At 39.5% G+C, this 17084-nt stretch overlaps 1 protein-coding gene across 4 annotated transcripts in view; it reads right to left on the bottom strand.

The window, feature by feature from the left end:
• Positions 1-356: 356 nt before the first annotated feature.
• LOC114555081 (protein diaphanous homolog 3) overlaps positions 357-17084 on the bottom strand; it is a 192194-nt gene continuing 175466 nt past the window's right edge. For all 4 annotated transcript variants that reach the window (XM_028577187.1, XM_028577211.1, XM_028577195.1 and 1 more), the window contains one exon: positions 357-1969. In XM_028577187.1, coding sequence (XP_028432988.1) covers positions 1599-1969 — 371 coding nt within the window. In that variant the 3' untranslated portion in view covers positions 357-1598. The remainder of the gene's footprint in view (positions 1970-17084) is intronic.

The raw sequence follows: 17084 nt of genomic DNA, 5'->3' as shown, positions 1-17084 counted from the left end.
CATGTCGTCGCCACCATCAAAGTGTCAGTTCAGCTGGCAGGTGCTGCTAACATATTCCCCAAATATCTTTATTACAATTACAAGCACATACAACCTAACTGAAGGCTGAATACTAAAGTCCTATTTATCACGAATCAAGTCGTATACTTGATCAATGCAACTATTTAAATTAGCCACAGAGAGGCTGTGATACGTGTTTCTGCACTCTAACTTGGTAAATGTTAAAGAATAATGACTATACGCAACAACACTGAGAATAAAACAAGCATAAATAAACACTAACAGCCACACAAACATTGACATGTATTCATTTCAGTCATACAGTTGAAACTTTCGTGATTTATGAAACAAGACAACGTATTTTTTTTGCTTCATTTTATTGTAAACGGGTCTATATAAAAGTGAGCGGATAAAGAGACAACAATCATGCTTAAGATATGAGTAATTTTGGTAGGAATGTAGGTGGCGAAAAGCAGCATCAACTCTGGTTAACTTGTGGCTGGATGAACTTGTTTCTTTTGTGCCACATTTTGAACAATAATACTCTCAGATACTGTTAACTTTCTGCAGACTTGTTCTCACTGTGTATAAATGAGATAAAGCAGCCCAGTAAAACCAAACTCGACTTGTCAAGTAACATCTAATTACTGTTCTATCTTGTGAAAGTACAATCAAAGGGCATAACTCGTATTCATTAATCCTTTGTGTATACATATTTATAGTTTTATAGAATGCTTTCTTTTTAGAAAATACAAACAATTAGATCAATGCTTTGAATATAAAAGACACCCCATTGTGGGAATGAAAAAGACTCAACGAAGAAGAAAAAAAGAGAGAAAAACATTGAAAATAATTAAATACTGAAAGTAATAAATGCAGATATAAGCTTAACGTCTTTTAATTCTAACATGCATATGAAAGTAACTGATGTGTAATTAAAAACTAAAATCCAGGTAGTACAAGATAATATGATAAATGTGTAAAATAAATGCTACAGAAGCTATTGAAGGAAATGCCAATGTGAAAGAAAATGTGATAACCTAATATTGCATACTTCTAGAATATAAAGAAAGTGCTTACCTACATTGCATCTTTTACTTTCAGAGAAAACGTTATATTATATTCTCATAGTTAGGAATATATGAATGACAGCCATCGCTTTTGGCAGTGCACTTTACAGGATCCGGTAGATACTGCTGAATATATTTGGGTTGCATTTTGGTAATATGCTTAAGTGTTTCCATTGAATCACAATATATTATTTATTTCTGAGGACATTCTGTGTTCCACCTTTCTCAATATTCTTTTAGAAATGTACCGAGTGTTAAAAGCATGGTCCATAAATGTATTGGTTGTTTTATACAAATGTATTTTCTACAAAGCTTTAAAAAAATCCTTGTTGGTTATTTGATGTTATTGCTTAATTCAATTGCCCTGCTATTTACGCAATGACAAATCCTTTTCTTACCAACTACATATTCTGCTTCTTTACTAAATTGTTGCAGCTAAATCTTTTTGGTCACATTGGAGTGTGTTAATATGTGTGGGTACAAACATACTGTAAATGTATGTAGTTTCAGAGACTATGCAAAGGAACCTCACAAGGCCCTGAGTTTGGCCAGGAGAGCCTCTAAATCGGACTCTCCATTGCTGCTACAGCTGCTGACCGCAGCAGCAGTGGAGGACGGCTGGAAGGCCGGAGGCTCTGCTTCAACCTCCATCTTATTTTCCGTCAGCTTAACCGTCTCTCTCTCCACCACCCTCTCTCTGTCCAGCCAGTGGCTGTGACTCGGGGTGTTCCTGTACCTGCGGCCTGACTCCGAACATGCAGCAGTCTTGGCGCGGGCTGCAGATGGATGGCCCTCAGACTCGTTATGGGCCTCCTTGGCAGGGGGAGCTTTCACCACCGCTGAACCTAAATTTATATTCTGCCGAGAGCGAGACCTTTGCAAAGGTGCCTTGTTGTTTTCTGTGTGCGAAAAACAGAGGGACAAAGCAGTGAGCACAACTGTGAGTATGAGGGAGGAGAGCAGGAAGAAGGGATTCGTTCAGGTGAATGGAAGCAAGCAAGGGGTTAATCAGATTCAATTACAAACAAGAAAGGGAGTTGAAAGGTTGAAAAAAATGTCGTTCTGTTCTTCATTCTGCAGCAAAAACAAAATGATGAAAATATAAAAAGCATTAGGAAATCACAAAGAAGCACTTTAGTAAGCATATGCACAATAAAGCAAAGGTACACAAATGAGCTCACCGTGCACACAGTTAGTTTAGATGAATACACACACACAAACACACTCCATGGAAGCGTATGCTGTGTGTACAAACACTGATGAGGACAAATGTTCTGCAGCAGACTGTGGCATGCAGCGAGCTCAATATGATGAAATGGATATGGCTGATCAGCCGCAACAGAAACTCAATAACATTGTGCATTGCCCTTTTCCAATCTCCCAGTCTGTTTCCCTGTTCTCTTACATGACAACCTCCCACCTGATTCCACCATTATGATCCAGTCTCATTCCTCCACTCTTCATCTCAGCTCTATGCTCCTACAGTAGTCCTCTTCATCTTTCGTATTTCTTTTACCTCGCCCTCCCCCCCGCTCTCCTTTCTCAGCCTCCAGCCCTCCCCTCTGGTTTCCGAAAACACAACTCTAGACAGTGGAACAGAGTGACGGCTCAGATCAGACCTACGTTCTGAATTATAATCCCTCTGAGTAGATCTTAGACTTCATCATCAGCATGTGTGCGCCGGAAGAAGCGGAAAAATCCATATTCATGTGACCTTGAGCGTGAGGCTGAGAGGAGTGGCGCGAGGAAAGACACCATCGCATTTAAAGTTTCCTGAGCCTGAAATGTCTGGCAAACAGGAGTCAAACACAGCAGAGCAGAACTGAGCGACCCGCTCTGTCAGCCAATCGGTAATGAGTTTGGAGCGTGGCCAGTCAGTCATGACAGTGTGTTTTATGGGCTGCGCTGACGAATGACAAGGAACGTCCCTGAACACAACCTCTGACAAATAAATAAGGATAAAGGGAGGAAAGAGAGCAGACAAGAAGGAACCGACTGCAAAAGCAATGAAATCCAACCATCACGCACGCACACACACAAACATGCACACAAAAGTTAGGCAAACAAGAGGCAGCAGGGGGATTTTAAAAGGATGAAATGAGTAGTGTGTTGCCTTGTTGCTGTGACTGAACATTTACCGCATCTGAAAATCCAAGTCTCCTCTCATTATCTCATCCTTTTTGCTCTCTCTTCCTGTTGTTGTAGTGTCAATTTTTAAAAGATGACAAATCATTCCCCACTGTCGACCCTCTTGCTCCACGCCCGTTCTCCCCTCCCTCTTACCCCCGCATGCCTGTTTCTTTGTGCTCGATCAGGGCGATGCCCCACATACAAATAACATGCTCACAGGTTCTGATGTTGTGAAAATTATCAATTGTGATATCAGCAATTTGCATTTTAATATCTTGTTTACACCTCTGTTGAAATGTTAAACTGATGCCATTTCTCTCTTCTTGAAGAGAAAGAAATAGAACATGATAGCAAGTATTATCGGACATCAGTTTTTGTCAAAATTCAAACATCAGCATCTTATTTATTTTAGTATGTACTCCCATGAATTATAATGTTACTATTTTCTGCACCCTGATCATATATGGAAAAACACAAACTGAACATCAAAGTACTGGCATACATTTTTCAGTAAAAAAAACCCACACTTCAATAAGACCTCTTATTCAAAATTGCATTTCCTTTTTTCCTAACAAGGCCCTGGCCTTTAGTGGTGAACATCAAAGTGCTGGCATTTTCAGTTCCTTCTCACTTTGCCCGTCTGTGACCTGCGTCCTAGCTGTCCCTTCCTTTGAAGCCTCGCAAGCTTTTCAACATATGCATTCATCTAAGCTGTAAAACACGGCTGAGAGATTGCAAAACATGTCTCAACTCACAGGTCCTTAAACTTCTTAAACCAACAACTGACACTGGCTTTATAGGGGAACGAATCAAGTGGAATTTCGAAGACAAAATTGTTGTCATATATTGAACGTATGCTGTCAAAGTAAGGTCGTGCATTTATCCCTCTCTGGCAGTTTGAAACGGACTTAGATACGTGATAAGCACTTGGATATAAAAATCATAGATACACTAAGAGTTAGTGTATTTCAATTCTGTTCAAGTGTTTTCATTTTGATTGAAAATCACTAAATAAAAAAACACTTTACCGAGTACAAAAAACAACAACCTAAAAATCATATCAACTGCTATCACTAGTTAAAAGAGTACTCCACAGATATATCATTTCACTCTTTTCTCAGCCCCCCTCTTCTTCTTCCAGGTCATAACCTGGCACAGACACAATTCCTTTCGACCGCCGACAGTTGTGTTGTGTTATGCTAGCTAATGTAGCCTCTAGCCTTAAGCAGAGATGCGGAGGGCTACAGCAGTCTGGTAACCTCACTTCTAACTCGATGCCCCCAGTTTCTTCGTTTTCATTTTTAAACTTGTAGTCTTCAGCCCCAACCGATGCTGACTCAAGTGACATCATTTGAGGAGATTTACCAGATTTTGCGTAGATTCCTCTGGCACGGCCAGACAACAACTTTTCCTACATATGCGGTAGTACTGCCCAAGACCTTTACAACATACTTTGATGTATAACATTGGTGGAGTTCTCCTTTAAGAATAAACAGTGACAAAAGGACAACATTTTGGACAGTCCCCAACGGGATGCATTTTTCACTTAGATGTTGGCAACTGGGTATTGTTTACCTCAATTTCAGGGTCATTGTCATCCATCTAAACTAGCACTTTGAACAACACCGAATTCGTGCAAGTCCTTGGAAATAAAATGCATATTGCTTCAGCAGGAGTTAGGGGCAAGTAGGGTTAGTTGATATTTTGTGTATGTTGCATGCTGTTTTGTTCTTTTGAAAGAGTAAGTAGATGATGGCACTGTAAAATGTTTTAAGGTGCATTCATTTCGAACCAGATCAATTTTCAACTTTTTGGGATCTGCGCAGTGATGTGGCAACGTCTTGCACTCTTGTATCGATGTTCCGATACGTAGCTGTAATAGCAGACTATTAGAAAACCTTTTCTGTCCAATATTAGAAACCGTGTGAGAGGTATTTCTTTATTCCATCTGCAAATAGCAGCAAAAAACAGAGTTCACATTTCCTCATGTAGGATCATTTGCTCCATTTATATTTGCTGCTTCAACTGATGCAGATGAGCTTTTAATCATCTCTCTCCTCCTCCCTCCTCTTCTGCTCTCTTGAAGTTTGGAGACGTTAGTACGCAGACTGATTTAGGCAGGGAGCCTCAGTAGAGAGACAGAAAGTGAATTCTGGACTGCAGCAGCGCTTGCCTGTCTTTTTCTTTCCCTGACTATTAAAGCTACACCGCCTGCCACCATTGTGGTGACAATGAACTCATCTACATGAAGAGCTGTTAAGAGATTGGAGAAAAACAGTCAACACATGAGAAAGCCTGGAGATTGGTATTTTCTGTATGTCTGTAAAACATGAACACAATGCGATTCTGCTAAACTACCAATCTATCACATTTCCTCAGTCTGCCACTGTCCCTAAATTTGCTGGAAGGCAGAATGGAAAAGCAAAATACTTGAAAAACAATAATAAAAGAGATGGCAGACTGTGGTTCTTATGTCTCTGCTTTGTTTCAGCTTTGCTCTAAAATGTGTCTTTAAACTTTAAGTCTCACAGCCCACAGCCTTTTAACCAGCTACTGACACACTGGTTCTGTTGCAGCATGAGACAAGTAAAATCTCAAACAAAGCAGACTTATAGCTGCCCTGAATGGTTTGAGAATATCATCAGGAATTTCAATATGGGGGTTTATTAAATGCCTGATAGAGTGGCATTTTGTAGGAATATAAAAGACCCTGTCTGATATTTTTTTCTATCTGAAATAGCTGCAGAGAGGAATTCATATCATTTGGTCCATTTGCCACTTCTAATACACACGCAGATGAGCCTTTTTCATCTCATCTCTCGCTTCCTCCCCTTCTCTCCACTCTTATGTTTGCAGTATTTGATCACTTTATGAAGAGAGTAGTCAATATCAGTGACTGTCAGTAGTCAGTGACTGACACAGCAAGTTGAAATTAGCAAGATCAAACACATTTCTACACCTGCCATAATTCACAACACAGCTAGCTGGCTTGGCAGTTTGCTGCATGTTCTGTCTAACGATAACTATTTGCCATGTTTTTTTCCATCTACAAGTGAAACATCCGGGGGCAATTTATTGCAGGACCAGGTAAAAATACACAAAACTAAAATATATTAAACAAGAAATTCCATTTAGTGCACAATATTTAAATAGGAATGCAACTAATCAGTTAATTCTTGTTACGGGAGTATGGCTGCAACTCACAACTTCCTCTCCTCTAATGGATGGCTGTACATTACCACTAAGGTCACACAACAAATGCAAAACAACCTCATCGTTTTGTCTATGTGAGTGTGAGACTGTATGTACTGTGCTGTTGAAAACCAACAAATATTTTGCTTTTACATACAAAAAGGAGCCGTGCAGAGGATAGCCACATTCAAGAGTTGAAAATGTATGGTGCCATAAATGTGTGTAATGCTCCTAGCAAGCTGTTTCTAGTAGCTTACCTGTGTGCATTATACTGGCTGTAATTAAAGATCATTACCTGGCAACACACCATCACATCATTGAAGGTTTGTGCCTTTCTTGTTTTTTGTAGGTTAACTGTGTGTGTGTGTGTGTGTGTGTGTGTGTGTGTGTGTGTGTGTGTGTGTGTGTGTGTGTGTGTATATGCATGTGCGTGCAGAGCGTTCTGTCTTAAATTAAAATTGAGAGGCAACATCCAATGAAAAGAAAGTGGAAAGAGGACAACAGTGCAAGAAATGGGATGATGAGAGAGGAGAACGACAAGATTGACAGAATAAAAACGCCTCAAGACAGTGGCATGATTTGAAGGCAATGATTGTGATTTGGACTGGACTTAAATAGAGTACATGAGCAATAAGGAGACAGAGGAGGACAAATATAGAGGAGGTGTGGGGATGGATTGTTTACTGTCACTCACTGGGTAATGTGAAAAAGAGCACTGCTATAGGTAAGTGAATCCTCTCCTATGGCTAATGCATATTAAAGTGTTTTTTTCTTTGTTGAGCTTTGATTTTGACTCTCCTGAAAAGAAAAAAAAAAGAAAAAACGTCAAGGCCAAAGCCAAACATGAAGATCGTGAGGATTTACTGTTTTGTTTTTGTTTTATATTGTTCTAATACACGGGTGGCGAACCTGTGGCTCTTAAGCCACATGCGGCTCTTTGCCTGCTCCTTTAAGGCTCCTTCTGTGTGGCTGGGGGCTGTGTTATTGGTAGATTTTTTTATTATTTTTATTTTAAAATAAAAAATAATGCAGCAGAGTTTTTTTTATGGACAGATTCTGCATCCTGAGGAAAAAAAGCAGCCACCGATCACCTTCCTCATTAACCCTTTTACTGCTGATTGTTTGAAAGCCCCTCTAGTGACAAATGAGTGAAAGAGTGGCCACAACAGGAGTACATCCAGACCTAAAAAGGATTGTGGATAACAAAGACTGGCAGGTTTCCCACTGAGTCAATCTAAGTAAGAAAAAAAACAACTATGAAAACTGCTATGTATTATGACTTTCATTAGATCTGGAAGTCACTGTTGTAATATGGACGTGTGTTGTGTGGCTTTTTGCTATGGTGCGTGTTTTTTTTGTGGCTCTTTATGCTGAACTGGTTGGCCACCCCTGTTCTAATACATCTTTCCAAATTGAATATATTTGGATTTTAAACTGTTGGTTGGAAACAAATAAACATTTTGATGATGTCACATTGGGCTTTGGGAATTATTATTAGATTAGTAATAATCAACAAATTAATTGATAATGAAAATATTCATTAGTTCCAGCCCTAGTGGCAAGCACTACATCTTATCGAGCCTGCCAGTGCATATTTTGATTAAGTGACAGTGATGATCAGTCCAAAACGAAAAACAGTGTCGGCCCATTACAATCACCACTTTGGTATTGGTATTAGTTCATTTGTAAAGGCTAAAAGCTCCTATTCAGAAAAAAATGCTGCTCATGTGCTTTTCTAAGTAGAGCTTACGCTAGTGGAGAGACTTTTATTTGTTAAATGATGTTTGGGAGATAAAAGTAAGCTGTTACTTCAAGTGTAAAAACTACAAATTAAAAATCAAACCAATATAACAGAGATAAGCACATCCTTAGAGGTAATCTATGAACACAGTAAGTGGAGCCTGCATAAGAAACCAGACTAGTTCAAAAGAGAGAGTGGGGGCAGTTCCTTGACATTTATAGGTCACCCCCCTATGACTCACCAACAAACAAATCCATAGTGATCATAAATATTATTTAACTGGACATGGCAATGGTCTGTGCACAAGCAAAAATGTGTACACAAGGGACACACTCATAAAGACAAGTCAACACATATCCCCTTATCATGCTTAAGCAGACATGATTGACTCATATTAAAATCAATTGTACATGACAAAGTGAGCAGGGAGTGGGCAGGGGTGTTGGGGTGGTCGACTGCTTTAAACCAAAAAGGGCACAGTGCAGGATATAAGGGCTGAGCTGGATGTCCCTCAAGTCTTCTGCCCCTCAGTGTGAACCCCAGCCACTGTGAGCTGCAGCCAAGCATGACATTGCGTTAGCACGCCTTGGTGCTTCCAACAATGCCTCAAAAGTGAGCCTGGTTCCCTGCCACTAGTACTGCTACCCTATACACACACCACTGGCTCACACTGCAGAGGATGCTCTATTGAGAATACAATTAAAGTAAACAATATAAGTGTCACTTTTATTTTATTTTTTTAATGGACCACATGATTCACCTCTCTGCTGTCAAATAAGACGTTTCCCAAGACATCACACATCAAAACCATAGTTGTCACAACAGAGGCATTCTAGTGGCCTTTTCAGGAGGTGACTGTTTGACAGACATCCCATTTTCAATGAACTCCATATACTGTAGAAATAAATTGTGCATAATTGAAGGTTATGTGAACCTTGCTGGTATTGGCATATCCAATGTCACAGCAAACTAGTATTATCATTATAGTGTAATGGCTACTATGTTCACCAGATATATACAGCGACCAGCTATAAGCACACTACTGCACTGTGCTTTCGGGGGGAAAGAAATAAAAGTTAAATTAATAGTTTTTACCAGCTTAGCATCTTCCAGGAATAATGACTTCCCTTGCAGTCAACAGCGCTGCCACATAACATAACACTGAAGGAGGAAAAAAAAGCATCATTATGTTTAATATTGTCAATTAACCATCTAAAGCAACTTTTACATCTCTGCAAGTTGTTAAAAGGCATTCGTATATTACAAAACGTGCTGTACTAATATCAAATGATATCAAAGAGATAGTTAACGTTTACTGCTCCAGATTTCCCACCGTGGTGACATATATATGACTCTAGAGTCGCTACTCGCTTTGTTTCTCTCACATATATATGACTCTAGAGTCGCTACTCGCTGCGGAGATAATCGCTGTCACTCTCTCACTTCTCCCTCGCTCACTAGCTCCCCACACACACACACGGCGACTCGACACACACACATCACACATGCACACACCAGCGCACCAGTATAACCATCAGGCCACTTGTATGCTACGGAAAAAGCTCTGCGTGGAGGTTCCACGTAACCCTGGGTTACTAATGCTTAAAAACATCCCAAGCTAATGTTTTATACACGGAATTTATTGTGTGGTTTTCCTAACCCCCATTTGGTAAATAGATTATCACAGTGGAATAGTTAGTATAGCATGCTAACGTTATGCCACTTTCATCAAAACCTATTACAAAGCTATAGCAATGTCATGTCATTAAATACGATAAACAGTGATTCTGGAACAGATCTGCGTCTTCCTCATCCCGTTAAAAAACATATTACAGTTGTATGTAACCATATTCCGTCCGTTCGAAAAAAAAGTTGCACTAACTGTTCGTTACAAGCAGTATTTGGCGTCAGGCAGGTTACAGGTAACGTTAGCTAACATAAACATATTTTTGCTAGCCTACCGGCTGCAAAATTACACCAAGACAAGTAGAGCTATTTTATCCAGTGTAATTTATCACTTAACACTATCTTGTTTTTTCTTATCCTCCTCTTCCTTTCTCTTCTTCCTTTTCTGGCTTCCTGAAGCATAATTCCGTTTCATGAATGACTGCCGACCGAGGAGGTTTTGCATTTTGCCGGCAGCAGAGATCACTAGAGGGGCCCCTTGAGTGGGATCCCGATAACAGTGTCATTGCACTTTACTGCATTGACTATCAAAGGGGCGCTCACAATTTGTCGTTGCATTTTATTCTTAACCAGTCGTTGTCTTGGGGCCCCAGGCCAGCTCGGGGCCCCAAGCAATTGCTTGGTTTGCTTGCTCGCCTCAGCTGGCTTGGAACTGAGCAGGTACTAAAAAAAGTACCTGTTAGCAGGTACCAGGTACTTTTTTTCGTAATGGAAAACCAAAAAATGCGAGTAGAGTCGAGGCGAGGCGAGTAGGTACCATGTAATGGAAAAGCACCATATGATCCCAAAACACAGATACAACACTTCAACAAATGAACAATGATCTAACAAACAAGGTGAACAAGAATTGACTTTAGATAGCCCTAGTCTGATGTGATTCAACAGGAGTTAAATAGTGTTCAGATTAATAATATGTCACTTTCTGTGAAGCTTGCAGATTTGTATTCTCAGAAGTTTAAATGCTGCTAAGTGCACTAAACTTTATTTTTTCATTTAAAAGTTTATTTGACAAAGTTTATTTTCTTCTTACCTGTTTCGTTTATTTAATATATTTTTCATACATTATTTATACAATATACAGTATGTTTTTACATTATACAAGTGTAGATTGGTGAAGTGTTCAATAAATGTTTTTGTTGAGAAATTCTGTGTATATTAGTGTTACATTTTATCTTTCAAATAGAGGTTTAAAAACAAGCACATATCGGCCAAAATTAATCGGCAGCATTTATCCATCAGCCATCGGCTGACCCTGATTTCTAAAGATCGGCATCGGCCAGAGAAAACCCATATCGGTCGACCTCTACAGCGATTATACAAATATTCAATCCGTAATAAATGGGGTAAAGATGCAAAAAAAAAAGAAAGAGGTATGATCCTGTACAATATAAACAAATCTGTTCGGCTGTATAACAAAGAGGAAATATACCTGGCAGATGGTTGTAGCAGCCCGGCTCTTAGTTCTACTTTACTCTAATTATACCTACATGCAGGGTAATGGACTGAGAATGTTTTCTCATACAGGGACAGCATCACTTCCTGGGGTCTCTGTCTCTCTTCTCCTTCCCTCTGTCTCCCACACACACACATACATAAAAGCAGACATCAGACACAAATACAGCGAGACAGCCACACATCACTGCGTAGAAGCAACACACACAGACACAGCGACAGACACACACACTCTCTCTCACACACACACACACACACACAGCGACAGACAGACTCTCTCTCACACACACACACACACACACACACACACACACACACACACACACACACACACACACACACACACAGTCCTTTTCTAATAAGCTTTGCCTAGTTCACTGATACAGCCAGTGTACTCTGCTGCCTCTGGCATGAATTAAACATGTCTTGGTTTCAGGCTCTGCTACCTGTTGTTGTTTGTGTGGTTACTGCTGGTAAATATCCCCAGCAGCCGTAGTCTAATGCATATGTATTTCACCTCTGTGGCTTCACACTGACTAAGGGTTTCTTCCAGCTACTTTCTTCAGGAGTGTACACCTGTCACACTGGGAGAGTAAAATATTGATCCTTCACACGCTTCCAGACACGATGCTAAAACGCACCCGCAAATGCATTCGCAGACAGACAGAAGCACACATTTTTCTGTTGGCTTTCAATCAGTCTGTAACATGGATTAATGAAATGGTGGACTGAGAAGAAGTTTATATGAGAGATGAGGAGTAGGGCTGGGCGATATATCGATATAAAAAATATATCGATATATTTTTAAATGAGATATGGAATTAGACCATATCGCATATATCGATATAGTTCAAATGTGATCCTTGCTCCCATAGATATATACACAGATGTCGCCTTGAGGTTCTAAATATACGTCAAAACCGCCGCCATCTTGGAACAGGGGTCCGAAGCATTCAGATCAACGCTAAAGATGCCGGACTTTTGTACTGCTTAATTATGTTCGATAGAGGAAATGAAAAGAACAAACGGCAATGAATAACATTTAACAGGTGACAATGTGTTTTATGATTATGTATGCCGCCTTCGACCAGCAATCTGAGCTCCGGCGGCAGCGGAAGGCTGAGAGCTCCGTGGCCGGCCGCAGCGTCTCTTCCCCTGGGAAAAACACAGCTTTGCCTCGCTGCTGCGCCGGTCCCCGCTGATCCAAATCGGACCAGCCAAAGACAGAGTGGTGATCGGTAGGATCTTACACGTAGTCCAGGACGACCTGTATGTCGATATCGGCGGAAAGTTCCACTAAGTTTGCCGGCGGCAGGCGGACGGAGAGAAGCTACAGCGGGGCAGCAGAGAGCGTCTGCGGCTGCAGGATCTGGAGCTCAGTGCCCGTTAAAATGACATGTAACGCATAAATACATACAGAAATAAATAGTGGAGGAAAGAGCCTGGACATTTCAGTCTGTTTTAAACTTCACCTTGAAGCAGAAACTCTTAGTTCAGAAGGGTGAAGTTTCCGTTTGGACTCAGATCTGTGAACCGATCATAATAAATATTCTTTGTATTAACACATTAATTAGTTTCTTTGTTTTGTAGTCGATAGTTCATCTTTTAGTTTACTTAAGTGGAAGCAGTATCAAGTGGAAGAATGGGACTATAAACCTAGGCTTACAGGCATGAGGCATTACATTTTGAACAAAGTAGATTATATTAATATCAAAAGCTTAATTGACCTTTGGAACGAATCACAAATATGGAGCTTTGATTTCAAAAAAGGTACTCCTGTTATACAGTATTTAGGTTTACATTTTATTGTTATTTGAACAGCTGAGCATTTAATCATGAACCAGGTGAAGAAACCGGTTTATTATTTATTTGATTTTGCAACTGTTTCTATGAAACTACATGTGACATGTCATATTTGATTTTGGCTTTGACTGAACATTTGCTCTCACTTTGCGGAAAAAATATCGGGATATATATCGTATATCGATATTCAGCCAAAATATATCGGGATATGACTTTTGGTCCATATCGCCCAGCCCTAATGAGGAGCAAAACTGACTCCTGTGTGTTGTACACACACAGACTGCAGTGGATTATGGAGAACCTGCATTAGCATCTGTATCCATAACATATTTGAAACCCCCATTTCTCTGATATATGCAATAAAAAAAGATGGTGCTTAATTTCTTTAACAAAACTCAGCTCTAAGGTTAACGTTCCGTATTGATACGAATAACAACTTCAATTGAATTTATGTTTTTAACTTGCTGGTGTTTTACTTACCAACATCCAGGTATGAGATATATATATATATAAGTAAGGATTGGTATTGAACCTCAATACTATTTTGGTAACGACTTTAATGTGTCATAAGCTACAAGTATCGAAACAGTCATGTGCTGAAAGCTGGCATTGCATGCCTGGTCTGATCAAAGTTATTTTACTGCTGCTTGTGTTTAACATTCAAGAGGTTTGTAGAAAATAACATGTCTATATTTCTCAATGTAAGATATGAATAATAACCTTCACTTTGGCATCAGTATTAAAAACTTGTATCAAAACTCAGTTAAATTCTTTTTTTAAAGATTATTCTTTTGGCATTTTAGGCCTTTATTTATATTAGGACAGCTGAAGACATGAAAGGGGAGAGAGAGAGGGGGGGGGGAATGACAGGCAGCAAAGGGCCACGGAGTCAAACCCGCGGCCGCTCCGTTGAGGAGTAAACCTCTATATCTGGGCTCCTGATCTACCAGGTGAGCTAACCAGGCGCCCAAAACTCAGTTAAATTCTTAATTGATACCAGTTTCTGTACACGAGTAACCGTTTACCGTTTAACACTCAGTGTATTGGGGTAATAGTTAACACTTCACACCCATAATGTAACCCAAGATAGATAGACATCAAAAGATAATTTAATAATTCAAACTCCTATGGAAGACTTTCAGTCTTTGTCTCTTTTGTAGTCCCGCTGAGGAGTTCCTTTTTTCCCCATTGTTTCTTCTCCTAGCTGAGGGCTTGTGTTTAGCACTCAGGCCGACTCTGACAGCTCTCAATATGCAGGGGCAGTCCTGCAAAACAGACTTATGAATTCCAAACAGCCCGGAGTCATGCTCCATATTTCATTGAAGTTGAATATTTAAAAAGATCAACCCACTCAAAACCCTATAAAACCTATCGTTCTGGGGCCTTGTGTCCTAAAAATAAAATCGCATATGCCATATCGCATTACAGACAGCCACATCAGCCTCCATCTCTTAACCATTTCTCTCCCTCTGTTCCCTCCTCTCTCTGACAAAACCCATCTGGTAACCAGCCTGTCTCCATCAACACAGGTTTTGCTCTCCCTCTCTTTTAAACAACCGCACACTTCTTCATGCCTCCTTTATCTAATTCGCTTCCCTTTTCTCCCTTACCCTATGGAACTCGCAATTTCTTTCCTTTATTGGTATTGCGACTCTCAACCCTGAGCTTTCCTTCAACTTCATCTCTTCTTAGGGAATCACAGACCACCAGGTAGAAGAAATCATTCTCCATTTCCTTCCTATAGCACAATGGACCTGGTTTCTTATTTGAAAAAGTGAGCACAAAAGCACAAGATTTGACAAGATGGAGCAAAAACAGTAGAGACAGGCTGCAATGCAGCCTGCTTTTGACAGTACAGTCTCAGGCAAAGTCATCCGCAAACGGATAGTGTAGCAAGAGTGTGTGGTTACAGTATGAGTTCAACCCTCACTATGCCTATAGCTCTGTCAGCAAAGAGAAAATGGTGAGATTATATCAGAGTGCATACTGTAGCACACAACTTCACCAGGGATTAATTAAGCTTGGTTAAACTAAACCAAATTTAAGAAACTGAATGACTCGTATTGACTCGTAATTAGGGATGCAGCAGTTAACCGATTTTACTATTAACCGCACTTTAAACGTCACGGTGAATTAATCGTAAAGGCTCAGCTACACCGAGTGTTAAATGACTGCAAGTTATGTGTAGCAGTGTGTGCATTTCTTATTAAACCTCCTTGACAACATAAATGTTCGCGTTTGCGCACACACGGCACATCAGAGGCTGGTCCGGTCACCGCGAGTATTGACCGTCAGCGTGACACTGTCTCTCCGTGGTGGGCAGTGGCATTTTTTGGCACGAGCGAACCGGGCATGTCACATGGGGGGCGGCACGAGAACTTAAAATAAATAAAAAATAATTAAAAAATCCTCTGCGGCGTGAAGCATTTTTCTGTTTTCTATCATTTCACTGTGTGAGGAATTGGCAGATCAGCGCCCCCAGCAGCTGCAGGCGCCCAGCTTGCTGAGAGAGGTCAACACCCCCTACTTTCACAATGAAATGGACTAGTCCGTAACAGTTCACCGCAACGCGAAAGATAAACACAAAGTGACAGGAGAAATGGGAAGTAAACAGAGACGGAGCAAGACCAAGACGAGTCTAAAACTTTCTTTTATGTCAATGGTCTAAACGCCAAAATGAAACAAAGTTAAATAAAAGAAAAAGTTAAATAAAAGAAAAAAGCGACAAAACATGTTTTCGACAGTAGCAGGACCTTCATCAGCTCCCGTGGCTGATGATAGTGGTGGTGGCGTCTGCAGTGGGGAGGAGACTCAGAAGGAGAGGGACAGAGATGAGGGAGTGAGGGTAGAACCTGCAGTAAGCATAATTCCCCTTAAAACACTTAAGCCTATTGAAATGATATATATATATACACACACAGTACAGGCCAAAAGTTTGGACACACTTTCTCATTCAATGCGTTTCCTTTTTATTTTCATGAGTATTTACATTGTAGATTCTCACTGAAGGCATCAAAACTATGAATAAACACATATGGAATTATGTACTTAACAAAAAAGTGTGAAATAACTGAAAACATGTCTTATATTTTAGATTCTTCAAAGTAGCCACCCTTTGCTTTTTTATTAATAAGGGAAAAAATTCCACTAATTAACCCTGACAAGGCACACCTGTGAAGTGAAAACCATTTCAGGTGACTACCTCATGAAGCTCATTGAGAGAACACCAAGGGTTTACAGAGTTATCAAAAAAAGCAAAGGGTGGCTACTTTGAGGAATCTAAAATATAAGACATGTTTTCAGTTATTTCAGACTTTTTTTTTAAGTACATAATTCCATATGTGTTCATTCATAGTTTTGATGCCTTCAGTGAGAATCTACAATGTAAATAGTCATGAAAATAAAGAAACACATTGAATGAGAAGGTGTGTCCAAACTTATATATATATATATATATATATATATATATATATATATATATATATATATATATATATATATATATATATATATATATATATATATATATATATATATATATATATATATATACACACACACACACACACACACACACACACACACACACACACACACACACACACACAGTCCTTTTCTAATAAGCATTGCCTAGTTCACTGATACAGCCAGTGTACTCTGCTGCCTCTGGCATGAATTAAACATGTCTTGGTTTCCAAGACATGTTTAATATATATACAAATTATATATATATATGATTAATTATATATATATATATACGAATTATATATATATATATATATATATATATATATATATATATATATATATATATATATCCTCATTCATTAGGAGTATACAGTTTTAGTGTATTAATAAATGGCACTTTGTTGAAGTATTTAATGTGTCAACTCTCACTGATTCTTGCTTACTCATTACATGGCGTTAGTAGTTTTAAGAGTCGGAGTTGGTTTACATATTCAGGGGAGCGCAAGGACGGGTACAGCTTTATCAATACTAGTTAAACAGTT

The sequence above is a fragment of the Perca flavescens genome, chromosome 1 (genome assembly GCF_004354835.1).
Source record: "Perca flavescens isolate YP-PL-M2 chromosome 1, PFLA_1.0, whole genome shotgun sequence".
NCBI lineage: Eukaryota > Metazoa > Chordata > Actinopteri > Perciformes > Percidae > Perca > Perca flavescens.
Note: the sequence above shows the minus strand (reverse complement) of the source record. Positions and strands in the feature narration are given on the sequence as shown.